At 36.6% G+C, this 20,632-nt stretch overlaps 1 protein-coding gene across 1 annotated transcript in view; it reads left to right on the top strand.

Annotated features, from left to right (window-relative positions):
• The window catches only part of LOC120768322 (hemicentin-1), a 196,791-nt gene extending 193,223 nt beyond the window's left edge, over window positions 1-3,568 (top strand). The window contains exons 6-7 of the mRNA XM_040094960.1: window positions 2,029-2,126; window positions 2,296-3,568. Coding sequence (XP_039950894.1) covers window positions 2,029-2,126; window positions 2,296-2,561 — 364 coding nt within the window. The 3' untranslated portion in view covers window positions 2,562-3,568. The remainder of the gene's footprint in view (window positions 1-2,028; window positions 2,127-2,295) is intronic.
• Window positions 3,569-20,632: the final 17,064 nt, after the last annotated feature.

Consider the following 20,632-nt stretch of genomic DNA (forward strand, 5'->3'; position numbering starts at 1 on the left):
CAAAACGAGATGTCCACCAATTCCGATTTTTTCACTCACTTTTAGTTGAATGGTTACGTAAAATAAATAAATTTGTTGCACTTGTTAATTCACAAGCCATTGTTGAGATGTCATTACATCTTCAGAATGTCACTTTTAGGTGTACTCTATGGGCAGAGGAAGTCATTCGTCCATATTTCTTTAAAAAATGAATCCGGCCATAATGTCGCAGTCAGTGGGGAACGCTATAGAGGTAGGTTAAAATCTTTTTCGTGCCTGATTTTCGACGAGAACGACGAGTTTTCAACAAGACGGCTCTACATGCGGTGCAGCCGAAGAAATTATCAATTTAATGAAGTAAACTTTTGGTGAGCGCATTATCTCGCGTCGTAGGCCTGTGGTGTGACTTTCAAGATCCTACGGTTTTATTGGTTTATATTTTGTCGGATTATGTGAAGTCGTATGTCTACGCTGGTGAATCCGAGACGATCGACGATTTTGAAAGAGTATTCAACGCTTTATTTCTAGGTGACATACCCCAATTCCTGGTCGAAAATTTTTTCTCTAGACTTTACTCGAGCTTGTCGTGATAGTCACTTGCCCGAAATTATATTGAAATCATAATGGCAAACCCTCATCTTTATAATAAAATAAAAGCCGAACAATTGACCTTAAAATAAATATATATTGAAGCGTTTTATTTCTTCATGAAAACCGCAAATCTAAAAAACCCCTTTGTATATGGTATAAAATTTAACAACATAATAAATAGCCAAAAGTAATAAAAAATATATAAAATCCGAAGCTAGTAATTAAATAAATTTAAAAAAAATGCATTAAAATTTACAGAACTCACAGTTTAAGTAGTTAGAAGTGATATGTATTTTTCTATAAAATTTGTCATGTAGTTTTTCTACAAAAAAATGTAATTTGATGTACGGAGATTTCTCGCAGTAGTGTATCAACAACAGGTTAGCACTTTGTGTGTGTAAAAGTGTATATATTTAGGCTGCAGTGTGTTGGGAATGCGAATACGCAATATCTTGATCGTTGGAGTTGAACTGATGTGGCATTCAAACCGCGTGACTAAGCCACGACAAAGAGATTCCGACTAAAATGAATGCGGATAGTGACCGCAGTGAATGCCTTTGAAGTGGAAGCGCTTTTTTCGTGTGAAATATGAGCAAAGTTTGATTTTTATACTCTTGCAACATGTTGCACAGGAAGTAAAATGACATTTATTTGGTTAACAGTAATAAAGGGTGTTTCTTTAGATATGTGGTTTTCCAGAAGAAGTAAAACAGTTAAAATTTAATATTTTGGTCAAGAATTTTTGACCACTTTTTGGAGTAATTGGGCCATATGTCAGCAATAACGCGTCGAATATTCTCTCCCACGGCGCCAATCTTATCACCTGCGAAGAAAAGCGACTTCATATAACCCCAGAATACACAGTCCGGGAGTGTTAAATCACACATTATTTCAGACCATGCCACAGGCCGTTGATTCGTTGGTTCACACCAACATCCCCAAATTCAGGCACGAAAATGGACCAACATACCATATACCATATTCCCTAAAATCTGCCATAAAGTGAATGGGCACAGCTCCAATTGCTGCACGAGGTGGTTGATGACTCATTTTGGGCTTTATCGTTTCTTCGCTTCTTTGGTGTACACTCTACATCGTCTCTGAGGATTCGCATTATCCAATAGGGTAAACGCGGTGCAAAACCTACCCATATTCGCTCGAAACTGCAGGGCGATTGTGCCATCCGAGTATTGGACGCAGCCCGCGATTCGACCTGGAAGTTAAAAGGCGACTAACCATATCGGGTTACTTCTGGATCAGTTCAAAAATTGACAATGGGTGTTGGAAGGCCAACTTCAATTGGCAATATTTTCCAAATTCGGTAAAAATATGTGATGTTCGCTTCCGCTCGAAAATAGCCGCCTCAAAAATTCTTCTATATAAAACGTTACTTATTTCTGCTGAAATGTCGATTTACTGGTAAATTAAGCATTTCTGTATTCTCTCTGCTAATTGCAGGTTGCGCATAGCGAATGCACAAACCGCCGACTCCGGCAATTACACGTGTATGCCGACCACAGCCGAGGCTGCCAGTGTGATGGTGAATGTTATAAATGGTAAGTTTTGTTGAAAAAAATACAATTTAATGCGAAAATAGCAGGAAATTGCTGAAATAACTATTAAAATATTTAAAATAAATTAAGTTAGGTTATGTTTGATGATCCTAAAAAGTCCAAAAAAAGATGAATTTTTAAAATATTTTTTTATTCAATCCTTCTCTTTCAGCTGAAACGCCTGCGGCTATGCAAAAAAGTGCCGCCACACAGTTACAGACTCGCTGCTGCATTCTCTTGCTTTTTGGCACATTCTCAGTGCGATGGCTGTTGATGTGCTCCACATCTTCGTCAAAATTGTCCCAACACTTTATACCAACAAAGGCACCCAGCAGGACGCAACCATTACCGGAAGCAAGTTGCCGAACAAACACCGTCGTGAATATCGAACATCAAACTATTTTGCATAGAGAAATTTGTTATGGTTCAGTCTCATGATGTTGCGGCGTTGAAATATAAAAAATAAAAAAAAAATAAAAAATTCAAAATGTAAGGCATCCTAAAAAGCACTAAAAAAGCTATAAAGCTCATAACTGTATTCAAAAGATTTTTAATACTCTTATTTAGAATGGTATATGTCCTGGAATATACGCTAAGCTAAGCATTTAAATAGTCCACTACTTCGCAATACAAATGAGTGTTATACTCACTGGTGTAGATATGTATAAGTAAGTCTTAAATTATTTAAATTTGGTAAAGTTTGTTAAATCAAATTTATTTTTTAAACCATAATAATTGTTTTTTTTTTTATTTCTTTTTTGTTATGTTCTCCCATTAATGCCAGTTTTAGAAAACATTTAATGGCATGCTAAGTGATGTGAGGAGAAGGTACTTAATGGCAGCCCGATGAGAGCATTCTCAACAGTTTTTTTTTTACTGCACACTTTTATTTCTATGAGATTTGAAGTCACCGTTAGTTCGAAATTGTTATGTTCTTAACAACCATCCATAGGATCTTCCAAGCGTTGCTTTTCCTTTCGTAAAGTTTTGTAAACAGTTGCTAAGTGTTCGAAAAAGCTTAGCACAAATACCATATACTGAGAGCGAGATATAAAAAGATGAGGATTGCACCGCGACCTTAGATCTATTGTGCCCCTAGGACGCTGAGATATATACTTGTATATGCAAGTACATAAAGCATACGTAACGGAAGTGAATTTTTCGGCAACAAAGTTTTGACTATGTAGAAAATTTTGAACTTAGTTGGTTGCAAATATGACAATATTTATAAAGGACATACTATATTTTCAACGGACTCCATACGTAGTCTCTAATTTTCTAGAAAACATTATTAAAATCATAAAGTAATGAGTTCATATTATTCTCGCAATTTGCAAATCTCAAAGGAGAGAAAACACTTGCAGGAGTCTGTCTGCCATATATTAAAGTAAAGTCCATTTCGAGGTTCCCTACTTTAAAAAAAAACACAGAAATTTCAAATTTAATGAGGAATGCTTATTATCATTTGAAAGCACATTCTTTGGCATTTATATTTTAAAGCTTATCTCTTTCAAATGTTGACCGCGGCTACGTTTCAGATGGTCCATCCGTTGAGTCCAATTTTCGATGACTCGTTCTAAAATTTCGACTAGTAACTGGCGAATGACAAGCGTGATGTTCTGCTCCAAGACCTGAATCGAAGCGGGATTGTCCGCATAGACTTTAGACTTTACATTTCCCCAGAGGAAAAAGTCCAACGGTGTGATATCACACGATCTTGGTGGCCAATCAACCGGTTCAAAACGTCAAATTATATGCTCACCGAAGTGTTTTCTCAATAGATCCATTGATTGATGCGATGTCTGGGAAGTGGCGCCGTCTTGTTGAAAACAAATGATGCCAAGATCATGAGCTTAAATTTCAGTAATCAAATAGTCAGTAACGTTGTCCAGACGTAAGTCTCTCCACGATGCAATGACAAACAAAACTGAACAAAAGTAGCGTGACAGCTTGACATAACACACGCGCGATGTGTCAAAGAAATGTTATTGAAAAAAGTACCTCTACTTGGATCCGCATTATAAAGTTCAATGTTGGAAAATTCTGATATTAGTTACAAGGGTGACTGCAAATTTAGGCGCAATGTTTTATTGTTATTAGATAGATACACTCTCAAAATTTCTTTAAGATACTAATGACATATATACTAAGTGACATATTGAATGGCATATATTATATGAAGTACATTTTTTATATTATGTATCTGGGAGTTAATCTAGGAATTGACCCGATTTTATCCTGTTTAGATTTCAATATAAAATTTACCTTTCAATATTATACTTCAGAGATTCACCAATAATTTCGGTTTAAAATCAGCTATAGGCACTGAGGGCCATAACTTTGGTGGCTATGATCCGATTGTAACAATTTTTGGACATTAGATGACATGCCTCTACTCGAATGACTCTTACGAAAATCAAAATTTGTATATATAAAATTTTAAAAATTTTTATATATATTTTCAGAACGAAACCTCAAGAGGCAAAATAATATCATGCACAGAATTTGTTTGAAATTAGTCGATTAATTCCTGAGATTTATAAGTTCGTATAAATTACAAACGTTTGTGAAGGCCTTTCGTAAAGAAATAACAGAACCTTGTAGCGAGTTTGGTAGAAAAAGCTATAGTTCTGAACTATGCTCATTAAACCTACTAGAGGCTGGGGCCACGCCAATGCTTTAGAAAATTTCAACCCACAGATGGCACTTTTCACTGCGATACCTTGTGCCAACGATGGTATTCTATTTTAGTGGGCGTGGTAACGATGCCAAGAAACGCGTGGATGTTTTTAAACTAGAAATCATAGGCTGACAGACAGAGAGTCTCTTGGAACTCAACTCGTCTCGTCATGTTCTTTATTTTTATATATACAACTCTATATCTATTTCGATTAGTTTTAGTTTTTAGGATTGTACAAAATTGAGATATTTCAATATATTCAGTTTGCTTAAAAAACGTAACGCTCACTTATAGATTTCATTCTATCACATCTATTAGAGTTATCTTAACCGAATACGTTTTGAGACATATCGCGACCATTAACCCAAGACTATTGTATACGAGTACAATGCTATAATGAAAGTAGTTATGCCTATATTATCAGCTTAAGGTGATATGGTACCAAATTTACTTCGATCAATTTTGAATGTAATATTAACTGTCTCTTTTGAAGAGTAGCGCATCGAACAAACAACTTCTATAAACACTAAAAACAGGCATAATCGGGCAAACGCATTTAATGAAACATTGCAAAATTTTGTTTTAGACCAGCATCGATAGTTTGGAAAGTAAAAAAAGCATAGCCATTATATGGATAGATATATATATATTTTCCCGTAGTTCCTAGGTGGAACACAGAACCTCAATTGGATATATGTATATATTATATGAAATAATTGAGGTTTTGCACTGCGACCTATGGTCTATTGTGCCCTCACCTATATCACAAGTGTTTCTTGAGCCTGCAGTTTCCGGTATAAAGCGCGACAAGTAGGCGGAATTTGTCTCGGTGGAGGTTGATCATATCTCAAAACCTTGCCAGGTTGTAACCTCCCAGTAGTTACTTGGCGTGGCGCATTCCTGAAACCCATTGTAAAAGGAAGAAAACGTAACCAAATCATTTACTGATGAACTGAGGACGTGAGAAGGATTTGTAGGGTGGTGACTGGTGACTGCATTTTTACTTACACCTTTTTAAATAAACTTAACATTAATGTGAAATATTCAATTAAGCAAATTTTTAGGTTTTTTATGTTTTACAAAATGTTTTTTTCTCGAGTATTTTGAGATTTTGTTTGTTTTAATATATTTATTTATTCCAAAAGAACGCTCATTTTCAAACGAAGAATCCGACAACAAAATGTCTGCTCTTTTGATAAGGTCGGTATGTTGACAGCTAGTTTACAAAATATATGACTAGTAACGAATTTCTGAAAACAAATTTATGAAAATAAGCAGATATCGGTAAATCTACAGATATCTCAAGTCCGAAAATAATATATTTGTAATAAATTAGTGTAATCTGAATTCACTTTCAGCATAGATGCTATAAATGTAGTACAATGAGAAGGCATAGAGGTAGTGATTTTGCTTAGCACACTAAGGTAAGCGTGTTAAGAATAATGTACAAAAGCTTTTTTTAAACTAAATACAACATTTTTTAAGAAAAATATTATAAATTATTGTTGATAACAAGTTTTACAAAATCAAATAAAGAGGAAAGTACAATGAGTTAGACAGTAAATTTTATCATTTTGTGTGGGTTTATTGTATATAATATTTTGTAGAATAAAAATTCCATTTTATATACTTAAGCCTGAATAAAACTTCAATTTAAAAAAACTTTAGAAAATTTTTTTCTTATTTTTATAAAATATATGCTGTCAAATATTCAGAACGTTATTGAAATTTCGTACAAAAATTTTTTTCTTTATCCAAATAATAGAGAAGAAGAGATCGAAAATTTTTGATACATACATATGTATATAGGAAGTATGTATAATACTTTATTTGGCGCTTTAAGGTATTTAAATTATTTAATATTGACTTGTTTATGTACTTGAAGTTTCAAAGGTTTTTAAATGTTCGTGATTTTACGGAAGACTTTTCTTTGTTTCTACCGTTTCACTATACGCTCCCACTGTTAGTATGTTGAGACTCTTCGTTTAAATTGAGACAGCTTTCAAACAAATGCCAGCACTTGAAGATTGGTTGTCGAGTCAGGATTGTACGGTGAATGATTCATCAAATCGATGTACAAATGAGAGCTCGCATGGTCTTCGGCTATAGGTTTTTCTGAGTCTTAAAAGGCTACTGAAAAACAAATGGTTGTTTCGCTCAGTATTTATTGCGTTGTTTGAATTTCAACATGTTCATTTTTTCAGAAAAATAGGCAACCATTTTTTAGGAAGCATTTCGTGCTCAAAACTGTTGCTGCATTCAGCTCATTTAGAAGCATCCAACAGCCGTATTTTTTAGATTTTTATACATAAATCTACAATTCTTCACCTGTTACTACATATCTCATGACTTATTTCGAAGCATCGTTAACATCTCTCTAGACTAATGGACACGAGACAGTTTTTGAGCGATTAAAAAAATAAACCTACGTCACTATTGATAGTCATAACTTCGAAGTCTTAGATAATTTTGTCTATCTTGGAACCAGCATTAATAGAAGCAACAATGTCAACATCGAAATCCAACGCAGAATATATCTTGCCAACAGGTGCTACTTCGGCCTGAGTAGGCAATTGAGAAACCAAACTCTATAAGTCACTCATTACACACAATGACAACATCTGATGAGTCGACGTTGCGAGTTTTCGAGAGAAAGGTTCTGCGAAAGATTAATGGTCCTTTTCTCGTTGGCCACGGTGAATATCGCATTCAATGGAACAATGAGCTGTATGAGATATACGACGACATTGACACAGTTCAGCGAATTAAAAGACAGCGGCTGCACTGGCTAGGTCGTGTCGTACATATGGACGAAAACACTCCAGCTCTGAAAGTATTCGACGCAGTACCCATCGGAGGAAGCAGAGGAAGAGAAAGACCTCTACTCCGTTGGAAAGACCAGCTGGAGAAGCACCTGGCTTCGCTTGGAATCGCCAATTGGCGCACCTTGCGAAAAGAAGAAACGACAGGCGCGCCGTTGTAAACTCGGCTATAACCGCATAAACGTTGTCTGCGCCAATAACAGAGAAGTTGGAGTGTGATAAAATTAAGGAATATTTCAGCAATTTTTTAATAACAAACAACGCCCAATTGCTGCGAAAAATTGGATATTTAGGTTTTTGAGAGCATTAAACTGAACTGAGAAATAACTGATGACCCATAAGAATCACACAGAATCCAACGAAAAATTGCATAATCGAATGACATAATGGAATATTCATCGGTGCCATCTGGTCTAATTCCTTTCGTTCACAGAAAAAGGAAATTGCATTTCATTCACACTCGATGAAGTTATTAACCAGCAACATACTTATGCACACACACATGTAACTGTCCAAACAGACTTGAAGGCGTATAAATGCGAGCTACGTGCTGAGTGAAAATAAAACAAAAAAAAAAGGCTGAACAATGCCGTGTATGCCTTGTAAATGGAAAAAGTGTTGAAAGCAGCTTTGCTGTTGTTGTGAAAAAGTGAAATGGCAAATATGCATTGATGCAGAGGCATTTGGAGGCAAGGCAGATAAAATTGTCGATAATTCAATGAATGATGCATTCAGGGGGCCAGAGAAAATCGCCTCGGCATTAGATTTGCGCAGACGCAGTTGAATTTGGAGCTACACTAGTCTGGCTTGAAGCTCACATTTACAGAATTTGAATGAAAAGCGTAGTGCTGGTGATCACACTCGATGAGTTTTCTGCCACATGTTAACGGTACGCTGTAGGCTTTAAGATGAACGAGTGAGAGTTCATGAGGTATGTGGAATATCCACATTCAGAATTTTTGATTTGTCTGTAGCATATTCTACATCTTTTATAATTTTTAATATCACAGCAAACAAGGTTTAAAGCAGTCACTTACGTAAGTCCCTCCCTTTAACACTGCTGGGTATTGAAAAGTTTAAGTTCATGTGTGCAGTTATTAAAACATTAACGTGAGTGCAATGCTGGGGAAATTCTATTTTTGTAATTCTTATATTAAGGTTGATCGATGCAACTGATAGCATTTCTTGTATTGAAAATTGTGTAAATCATAATTTCTTTCTCTTCACATTTACGTCAGTGTTGAGCTCCTCTAGAGAAAATGTTAAGCTGAAAGAGATTGTACTGTTCACAAGGTTAATACAGCTGTTTTCGATCGATTTGCTAAGCTTTAGAGGAAGAAGTTATTTAAGCTGAGTGAGAAAATGTTTATTCTTTTTTTAGAAAAAACGATTTTGATGCCATGTAGTAGAATATAAGTGAACGACTCGAACAAATTCCACCCAATAGACCAAATTTCGGCCTAATTGGGGCAATAGGGCGCTGAAAATTCGCGACCACACGTCATTCGCCTCGGATTTTGTGGGAACCAAAGGACCACCACATCAACAGCAATCAATTCAGATGCGAAAAATCACTTATCATGGCTCTCCACTCTCGTTTCCCACAGCGTTCCCCATTGACTGTAATATTATGACCGGCTTCATTTTTGAAGAAATATGGATCAATGATTCTCTCTGCCAAGTAACAGCTGTCAAATTGACCAACCCCCAAAAAAACCACACGCCCAAGAAAACAACCGTTATAAAAATCGTTATTTAAATAAATAAAAGACAAGTAAGGAAGAGCCTTCGGATACAAAAGGCCTGTTTGCAACATGGGATCAAGGCTCCACTCGATTTATACATTTTAAGCACAAATAGGCACCGATATAAGAAAACAGGCCCTCTCAATTATTTTTTTTTTCCTGAACAGGGTATATTAAGTTTGTCACGAAGTTTGTAACACCAAGAAGGAAGGGTCGGAGCCATGTCCGTCTGTGTGTCCGTCCGTCCGTCTGTCTGTATATACGAACTAGTCCCTCAGTTTTTATACTCTCGCAACAAAGTTGCTAAGGAGAGTATTATAGTTTTGTTCACATAACGGTTGTTTGTAAGTCCTAAAACTAAAAGAGTCAGATAAAGGGTTATATCGGGTGATTTTTTAAGAGCTTGATAACTTTTTTTAAAAAAAAAACGCATAAAATTTGCAAAATCTCATCGGTTCTTTATTTGAAACGTTAGATTGGTTCATGACATTTACTTTTTGAAGATAATTTCATTTAAATGTTGACCGCGGCTGCGTCTTAGGTGGTCCATTCGGAAAGTCCAATTTTGGGCAACTTTTTCGAGCATTTCGGCCGGAATAGCCCGAATTTCTTCGGAAATGTTGTCTTCCAAAGCTGGAATAGTTGCTGGCTTATTTCTGTAGACTTTAGACTTGAACAAAAATAGTCTAAAGGCGTTAAATCGCATGATCTTGGTGGCCAACTTACGGGTCCATTTCTTGAGATGAATTGTTCTCCGAAGTTTTCCCTCAAAATGATCGCCATTCACCGTAACGTTGCGTCCAACAGCATCTTTGAAAAAATACGGTCCAATGATTCCACCAGCGTACAAACCACACCAAACAGTGCATTTTTCGGGATGCATGGGCGGTTGGCCACCAAGATCATGCGATTTAACATAGACTATTTACGTGAGGCAGTAAAGTCTACGAAAATAAGCCAGCGCAACTATTCCAGCACGAACAGCATTTCGAAAGAAACTCGGTATTCCAACAGCTATGAAAAAAAATTGCCCAAATGAGCTTTCAAAATGAACCACCTGAACACAGCCGCGATCAACTGAAATTATCAAAAAGTAATCATGAACAATCTAACGTTTCAAATAAAGAATTTCGGTAATTGCAGAACCCTATGCGGGCCCCAAAAAAGTTATCAAACTGTAATCACTTGATAAAGAATGATCAAATTGTTAGTAGAGTTGTTATCCGGATGTCTGTCTGTCCGTCCGTCCGTCCGTGCAAGCCGTAACTTGAGTAAAAATTGAGATATCATGATGAAACTTGGTATTTCTTGGCTCCATAAAAGGTTAAGTTCGAAAATGGGCAAAATCGGCCAACTGCCACGCCCACAAAATGGCGAAAACCGAATACCGATAAAGTGTCATAACTAAGTCATAAATAAAGATATTAAAGTGAAATTCGGCACAAAGGATCGCATTAGGGAGGGGCATATTTAGACGCAATTTTTTTGGAAAAGTGGGCGTGGCCCCGTCCCCTACTAAGTTTTTTCTACATATCTCGGAAACTACTATAGCTATGTCAACCAAACTCTGCAGAGTCGTTTCCTTCAGGTATTTCCATATACAGTTCAAAAATGGAAGAAATCGGATAATAACCACGCCCACCTCCCATACAAAGGTTATGTTGAAAATCACTAAAAGTGCGTTAACCGACTAACAAAAAACGTCAGAAACACTCAATTTTACGGAAGAAATGGCAAAAGGAAGCTGCACCCATGCTTTTTTTAAAAATTGAAAATAGGCGTGGCGTCGCCCACTTATGGACCAAAACCCATATCTCAGGAACTACTAGACCCATTTCAATGAAATTCGGTATATAATGCTTTCTTAACACCCTGATGACATGTACAAAATATGGGTGAAATCGGTTCACAACCACGCCTTCTTCCAATATAACGCTATTTTGAATTCCATCTGATGCCTTCTCTGTATAATATATATGTACATTAGGAACCAATGATGATAGCGAAATAAAACTTTACACAAATACGGTATTTGAAAAATATGTAAATGACGGATAATGAAATCTCGATTATCACTTTACCATGCGAGAGTATAAAATGTTCGGTGACACCCGAACTTAGCCCTTCCTTACTTGTTTCTTGTTTATTCTAGTTGTAGCTTGCAACGACAAACGGACGGACGGACAGACAGACAGTCTCTGGAATTTCAACTCGTCTCGTCATCCTTATAATTTATATACTATACACATATATTACCCTATATCTATCTCGCTTAGTTTTAGGTGATACGGACAACCGTTAAGTGAACAAAACTTTTATAGCCTGTTGATATTCGAAAAATTAAAAGATGGTGGAGATCATATCGTCAATAAGGACAAGTACTGGATTGAACTTAAATATTAAAAACGGCGCCACAGCATCTTTTTTGACAAATTCTAGAGAGCTTTATGTTAGTGCACTCATTAGTAAGTAGTAGTAGTAAGTAGTATAACAAAATAAAGTGCTTCATCAATTTGAGAGAGATTAGACCTGGAACGACTTAACTAATTTTGATAAGAGCAAACTAACATTTTTTCATTCTTAAAATAAAGAAGCTATATCGGTATATATTTGTATACCGAATAATTAGAAGACAACAAGAACTATTTAAACCACATGAAGAGGAAGAAAGTGCACCTAAAAGGCTTACATATTTCATACTTACATTTCTAAAGCATTGCTTATAGAGTCAGAGCTACAGGCCACTAAGAGTCGGTTATATAAAATTTTAATCAATTGTATAGCACGCTCTTCCGGATATGATGTCAATCTTCGAAAACAAAAAATATCCAAATCAAAAACTTCCTTGAATATACTTGCTACATAACTATGTACTTACAAATGTAGGGAAGTAATTCAATTACTTAACAAATTCCTCAAAAATGTTTCGTTTGCAAATACCTTACGGATATATTCACTTCACTGAAAACGCCGCGCTATGCGTCACCGCTTATGATTTAAGGCACTCAAATGAACTGGCATAACGGCACATTCTTTTATCATCGCTTTCCCTCCACGCTTTCATAACTTTCTTATTTGCATTTTTTGCGATTTTAACGGCGGTTTTCTACCGTAAACAAATTCATAAATTTCCCGCACTTCTGGCGTTCTCCCCCTCCGGCATCATTACATGCTACACAAGATGTTAGTCTTATTCCTACATCATCTTCAACAAATTCAATTTGCTTTGTCCACTTTTTGAGGCTGCCGTCCGGCTGGACTCAGCTCAGCAGTATTCGATGAGTTTGCATAATTAAAATATTTTTCAATGTTTATTTTTCGAATTTTCTTTTCTCTTTAAATTAACGTTATTTGTGGCATACGCCAATAACAAAATTCGGACAGCATGCCGTTGGAGAACGCTGTAATGAAGGACAGAAGTGGCGATACAATGTCGGTTTAATGGAATGCGAATAATTGCCATTATTTGTGGAACACGTGGTGGCACTGTGGCTACAGCTAAATGTGTTGTCTTTCGAGTGCTGAACATTTGGCGGCTTTAAAATTAAAATTAAATTATGATGAAATTGGCGAATTTTACAATTTAGAATTAGAAAAGAAAATGCTTGAAGCACTCTCGATTCTTATTGATTTGGAATTGTATAAAACATTTAATTAATACTGGGTACGGATTCTTTAGTGTCGATATGTAAACGTTGCATATCTTAAGTGTAACTGCTGCTTAGTCATCATATTATACGAGTATATATATCATTTCTTAGATTTACAGTTAATAAAACTATTTTTTAAGTCAATCCATGAGTCATAGAGGAACAACATCATTTAGCAGCGTTCAGTATTATTTTTATACTCTGTACAGGGTACATTAAGTGTGTCACGAAGTTTGTAACACCCAGAAGGAAGTGTCGGAGACCCTATAAAGTGTATGTATATACTTGTATAAGTGATCAGTATGTTGAGCTGAGTCGATTTAGCCACGTCCGTCTGTCCGTCCGTCCCTCAGTTTTTAAGAAATTGTTTTGAAATTTTGCAAACGTCATTTTCTCTTCAAGAAGCTGCTCATTTGTCGGAACTGCCGATATCGGACCACTATAACATATAGCTGCCATACAAACTGAACGATCGGAATCAAGTTCTTGTATGGAAAGCTTTCACATTTGACAAGATATATTCACGAAATTTGGTATAGATTATTTTCTAAGGCAGCAATGTAATCTCCGAAGAAATTGTTCAGATCGGCTTACTATAGCATATAGCTCCCATACAAACCGAACGATCGGAATCGAGGGCTTGTATTTAAAACTTTCGCTTTTGAAGAGGTATCTACACGAAATTCGGTATGGATTACTGCTTAAGGTGATAATATAATCTCCGAAAAAATTGTTCCGATCGGATGTATAGCTATGTATAGCTTCCATTTAAACTAAACACATAGTTACTAAAAGAAATGAATCTGTGAAGGGTATATTAGCTTCGGTGCAGCCGAAGTTAACGTTTGTTCTTGTTTGCCGTGAACTCGTCACATCTTTTTGATTCCAGAAATTTTTTTCTCACACACCTTTTACTTAGTGTATACCTAAACATTTTAACTTGGTGTTTGATTCCAAATTTAAATACTCTGAAAATGCTCTTTAAGTGTGGTCAAATTACATAGAAAATGTGAGTGAAATCTCAGAAATGTTAGGTCATAGGGTGTTGCATTGATTTGCTCGAGTAAAAACCGTTAAATTTTTCATAATTTTTTTTGTTCATATAAAAAAAAATATAAAAAATTAAATATTTGATTCAAAATTTTTATTATTTCAAATATATGTATACATGCCACAAAAATTTTGGTTAATTTTCAAAGGAAAATAATCAAAACTCGGCAATTACGGCATCATTTCTGCCAGGCCAACGGAATAAAGCTGCCGCGTTTACAGCAGAGCTTCTTACAGGATCATCCAAAGTACAAAACAATACGTGTTTTAATTAAGTTCATAAACTAGGTGATGAAAAATTTTATTTTCGCAGACATTTTTATAAAATAAAAAGAAATTGTGGTCAAAATTTCTCGGCGTTTTTGTTTCGAAAAATACTTCGTTCAAGATCTTCCAAATTACATCTCGAGGACGTACCTTAAATTTCATTAAGATGGGTTTACTAAATTGCGATAAGTTCTGAAACCCGACTTTGAAAGCATGTTTCGAGAAACACGCCTTTGAAATTCTAAATGACTATGTAGCTGACCTCGAGCGCGCTACTTTTGAAGTATGTATCTCAAAAACTATTACTCGGCTCAACTTAATCATTTGGGACAATATTCTGATGATGTTATTGAATTCAATATAAAAAATCGATTTTTGAAAGCCGTGATAAAAGCCCATGTAATCCGTTAAGGACTTAGGAAAAATACATAACATTTTTTACACTAACTGTGGTTAACCACGATTTTATAACACTTAAAAGTGAACGTCATCGACCCTATATGGTGTATACCATATATAAATGAGTAGCGTGACGAGCTAAGTTGTTTTGGTATCTGTCTGTCCGTCTATCCGTCTGTATATATACAAACTAGTGCCTCAGTTTTTGAGATATAGATTTGAAATTTTAACTCATCCTTTCCGCACCAAGAAGCTGCTAATTTGTCGGGATGACCATCATCGCTTTACCGATCAAAGTTCTTGTAAGCAATTGTTTGTATTTGTGAAGGGTATTATTATTCTTGCGGTATTAATAATGAAGAGATAGACCATAAAAAAAATCAGATTAACTTTTTTTTTCAAAAGGTATGTGTAGTTGAACTCGGAAAGTTGGAGCCTGCCAATGACTTATTAACAAAAATCACCAGTAGCATGACCATAAACTGTACACATTGAATGATCCAATCGAAATTTGTGTAATTTCTTTCAACCGATCCGGTGCTTGTATCCAACTAACTATGGTGAATCATCTATACTCAAGCAAACGAAGCATAGAAGTTAGAGACCCGTTTCCCGTATGAAAGACAAGTTTTCGAAGTAATAAAGGAGTGTCCTTAATATTTTTAATTCCTCATTTAATTTTTGGATCTGCATGTTCACAAACAATTGCATCGATGCGAGAGTTTTTTATTAAATTTTGTCAATTTCCGAAACGATAACTGCTTATTCGAGAAGTTTTTTCTTGGTTCGGCGATCGCTATTGAAATTTTGAAATACGTGAGGTTAGGTTAGGTGGCTAATCTTTCAATATGGCATACACAGTTATTTGTGAGGCCAGACGAAAAACTCTTGTAGTTGGATATGAGCTGTCAACAAAACGCCCCGAACCTATCACAAATCTTCTAAAGTGTTTTATGTCTATTTTTGCCATATCTCTTGAATGTCGAAGGGTATGAATTCACAGTGTTTTTGCCTGGTTCTGGAAAAAGTCGGACATTCGTGGAGGAAATGTTGAGATGATTCTATGATATCTCAACGTCTCCCAAAAAGCTGATGCAACTGGTAAGCGTCTCCAGTTAGAACTCCTCTAGAACTTTTAGCTCTCCAATCTTACTCGTTGCTCTTCCAACAGTCATCCATACTTTTCATACACTTATTTTCCCAGTTGGTCGGATTGATCATATTATTTCTGTCAGCCGGACATTAATAATTATTCTATATGTACATTTCAAAAGCTTCGAGTAATTTCGCGAATTACCCTTTAGTGTAATTCGGCACTTGTAGGTTACAAGCCACACACACAGCACACCAGCGAAAGGCTCATCATTTTCGACCACGGAAATGCACATCATTATCATTTGATTAATCATAAGCGATGCGTAACACTTTTGCTCCATTTGCATTTACCGGCAGGCCGTTTTAATGCTGAAAAGTTACACCTGCGTTTATAACTGTAAATGTGGACACAAATACACACAAATGGAAGTGCACATGCTAACCGGGACCAATAACTCATTCACACTGTTTTGGAACACATAAATTTCCTTTATGCTATAGACGTCTGCTCTTACTTTGTATATGAATATGGTTGTTTGTGTGTACGCCTACCTAGGTTGGCTATGGTTATGCTTGCATTTATGTAATAAAAACGGTGACGTTTGCCCTGAGGATCATATTACGGCATTCAGTTGTGAAACCCACATATATGGAGTAGTTTCAGCAAAACTGAGCATATGTACATATATTTAACCCTTGAAGCTCAAACCAAACATAAATAACTGAGGGTGCAGCTGAATATCAGGTATACTATTGCTATTAATCGGAGTTATAGTGGAATAATTCGATTATCACTCAGTTTTTGAGGGATTATCCTTTATCGATTTCTCACCAAGAAGCTGCTCATCTGTTGGATTTGCTGTACATACTCACCGCTCAGTTCCAAGTCTATTAATCGAACTCTTTTTTATCTAACAAGGTACCTCAATACAATTTTGCACATAATATTGTCCTAGTCAACGTTTCATTTTGCGATGCTTTTGGTATGTTAAATATAATACGCTATGACATTCACAGCATTCCAAAAATTGTTTGACAATCCTAACTGTTAAATTAGACCACACAAAGTCTATTGAATGTGGCTTCGAGTTTAGTCCGAAGGAAGATGGTGATGTTATTCCGGCATTTATGAATTAAGTACGCGGTTTTGAACTGTTCTTTGTTGATGGAAGTTATATACTCCCAACTTCATTTTATGTCTGATGCGTAATTCTGAATCTGTCTCCTTCTTTCTTTCCATTTATGATTACTCTCAATACAGTCACCGGAATCCGAAATTCAAATAAGAATCCTTACATAGCAGTATATGCCCCTTGCTGACCTTTGGGCTGGAGGAAGATATAATCTTAGCCTGAATATCCGAGCATTTTTTCAAACTGAATAAGAAAGCGAGGCAAACGGGTCTATTAGTGAACGAGGGCAAGACGAAATATCTCCCGTCATCAAACAAATAGTCGTCACACTCGCGACTAGGCTCCTACGTCACTGTTTAAAGTCACAACTTCGAAGTCGTAGATAATTTCGTCTATCTTAAAACCTGCATCAACACCAACAACAACACCATTTCAACTCGAAATCCAACGCAGAATAACTCTTTGCTAACAGGTAAAGTTCTCGCTCGACGAACAAAGACCAAACTCTATAAATCGCTCATTATTCCCGCCCTGCTATATGGGGCAGAGGCATGGACGATGACAACATCTGATGAGTTGACGTTATGAGTTTTCGAGAAAAAGGTTCTGCAGAAGATTTATGGTTATTTGCGCATTGGCAACAACGAACGGCGCATTCGATGAAACCATGCGCTGTACGAGATACAGGGTTCGTCAGGAAAGTAATAGAAGCCGAAAAATACAGCGTTAGAGCAGCGATTAAATTCCGTGTGAAACTCCGTAAATCTACGACAAAGACGTTTGATATGGTCGAGCTGGCTTACCCAGATGTTGCTTTAGCAAGAAGTTGTGTGTTTCGGTGGCACCAAGCCTTTTTGGAAGGCCTGGAAGAGGTCGCTGATGAAAACTGTGCTGAGGGACCTGCGACTTCGACAAACACCGACAATGTGACTCGTGTGCCCGAAGTTTTGAACTCAGAACGTCGACTAGATATTCGTAATTGCCCAGATGTTACATTTATCAAAATTTGTGGCTCATGACATTGTGATAGAGTACTTGAATATACGCAAGGTGTGCGCGAAGATGGTCCCAAAAGTGCTCACTGACGACCAGAAACTGCGGCGAGTGAAAGTGTGCCAAGAAAATTTGAACAAGCGTGAAAGTGACCCCCAATTTTAAAAATAACGTTATCACAGGTGAGGTGTCATGGATCTCTGAGTATGATCCTGAGACAAAGAGGCAATCTTCAGAGCATTTTGAGACGACAGAAGGGATCCAAGCAGCATGCACCTCGGTTCTCAAGGCTATTCCGGAGAATGCCGTACGTGACGCCTATAATGCTTGGAAATCGCGTTGGCAGCACTACATCAATGCAGAAGAACCCTATTTTGAAAGTTTTTAAAGAATTGTAACGATTAGTTCAATAAAATTTTTTAAAACGACTCAGACCTATTCCTTTCCAGACAAACCTTGTATACGAAGACACAAAATAGCGGATACGCTGACTAGGTCATGTCGTCCGAATGGATGGAAACACTCCAGCTCTGAAAGTTTTCGACGAAGTACTCGTTGAGGGAAGCAGAGGCAGGAGGAAGACCTCCACTCCGTTGGAACGACCAGGTTGAGTAGGACCTGGCTACATTGGAATCTCCAACGACTTGGGCGCTGTTGTAAACTCGGCTATAACCGCGTAAGTGGTGTCTATAGAAATTTGATCTTGTGACACGGGACTGAAGAAATTTAAGTCAAATTAAGAACTGTTACCTTCCAAAAAAGTAAAAATGGCAGAAAAAGTTTACTCTGATTAAATCTAAAAATAGTATAGTAAGACAAAAAATCAAAGCCAGATTGAGATTTCAGAGCGGAGAATTCCTGTGCAGCTACAGGGTCTAACATCAAGAACGACGTGATGTCTGTTCATTATTTTGTTAAACACATAATTTTATGTTATTTATGATTTCAATCAAATGTCGGCCAAATGTTTACCTCGGCTAGGTTTATATATGTATCTCCAAAGATTTCCGACGAAATTTCGGGTATAGTGCGCATTCGTGCTCCTCGAGCACTGCTGGTCGATTGGCGTAAACCTTTGATTTAACATACTTCCAGAAAAAACAATGGAGAGGCGTTAAATCGCACGACTTTGGCGGTCATTTGACTGGAAGCGGCGTACCTCTTGTGGCAAATAGAGATGGTTCGTGAAAAAACATAGCGTTATAACGCTCGCTATTGATGTTAACGGCTTTTACTACGGAAAATTTTTAAAGATACAATTTGGTTTCCTGAGCCACACGAGGATTTGACTCACCCCAATAACGGCCATTTTTTCTGTTGACGAAGGCCAGAAATGGGCCTTATCTGAGAAGATGGTTTTTCAGATTCCAGGATTTTTCAACGAAAGTGATTTACATATTGTCTTGGACAATTTCCAAGCTTTGCATGTGAAACGTGACATAATGAAATGTCAAACGTTAGTGAATATACTGACAAATTTTCACACAACTTCGTCTACAAACGTGACCGCAGCGAGCTGTCAAAATCACATCATTTGTATTGGTAGACGCTGTACTTTGAGAAAATCAAGAGGAGAGTGTTACAATCATAAGGAATTTATCACAATTTTGGACAAGTAAGTATCCTGATTTGGCCTTCGATTTTAAACTTAAATCAGCTCCAATAAAAATGCTTATCTGGCAATATGCAATCCATTCTCCTCGATGTAAACATTTTACACAAATAATTAATTAAAAAGAGCCCTTAGATCACATTGAGGTTAATATTTCGAATACAGAATTTCGAAGAGCAACAATTTGCTCAACGTTTGCACACTTTACGACGCCGGAGGCAAGCAACTAATTTAATGAGTGATGAGTGCAACTCGCAATGGCACCCACTATAATCCACACTCAACAGGAGTAATGTGCTAGGCCCCCCACACACTTTCGCTGGCTAAATTTTTCAGTGCCATGCTGGCAGTAGTGCTCCTACTAATGTGCTTTTGAATTTTCAGAATTATGCTCCACTCGGGGAATCACATGCTCATACGGATACACACACTTGCCCACCACTACAAATGTATACGAATATGAATTTAGAGTAACTGCGACGTGAATAGAAAATGTATATACAAAATTATATAAAAGTCATTAGAAACTTTGCTACTCCATTTAGACTATTTTAACTCGCTGCATAATTAACAATTATGCGGTAGAATAAAACATTTTGCTGGCAAAAGCAAAGTAAACATTCAAAGCGGAGCTGGAGTGTTGCTGGCTGAACTAAAAATATTGCTCTGTACCCAGAAATTGTATTTAAACTTAACAGTCGGCAGGTATTTCATGTTGCCTTGCTATATTTTGGAGTATTTTAGGAGTTAATATTGAACACTCAATCGCAGCATAAGTTATAAATAGACATATTAATTAATTAATCATAATTCAACTTATAATCGATTATGTCACTTTAAGTAATTAGTAACTCTCTAACTTTGAACTCAGTGAAAAGATATTACTGCGCTAAATTCAATGTCGCCCTCAAGCAAGGCAGACCTTAGCGCTAACAGTTAAAGCCTTTGAGCTTTGCGCAGGATTGTGCGTGCTTTTTGAAGGGTCTAGCCTTAAAATTAAATACAAGAAAAACATCATCCAATCTAATAACAACAACATATTTATCACACGTTCCATCACTGA

Source organism: Bactrocera tryoni, chromosome 2, assembly GCF_016617805.1.
Source record: "Bactrocera tryoni isolate S06 chromosome 2, CSIRO_BtryS06_freeze2, whole genome shotgun sequence".
NCBI lineage: Eukaryota > Metazoa > Arthropoda > Insecta > Diptera > Tephritidae > Bactrocera > Bactrocera tryoni.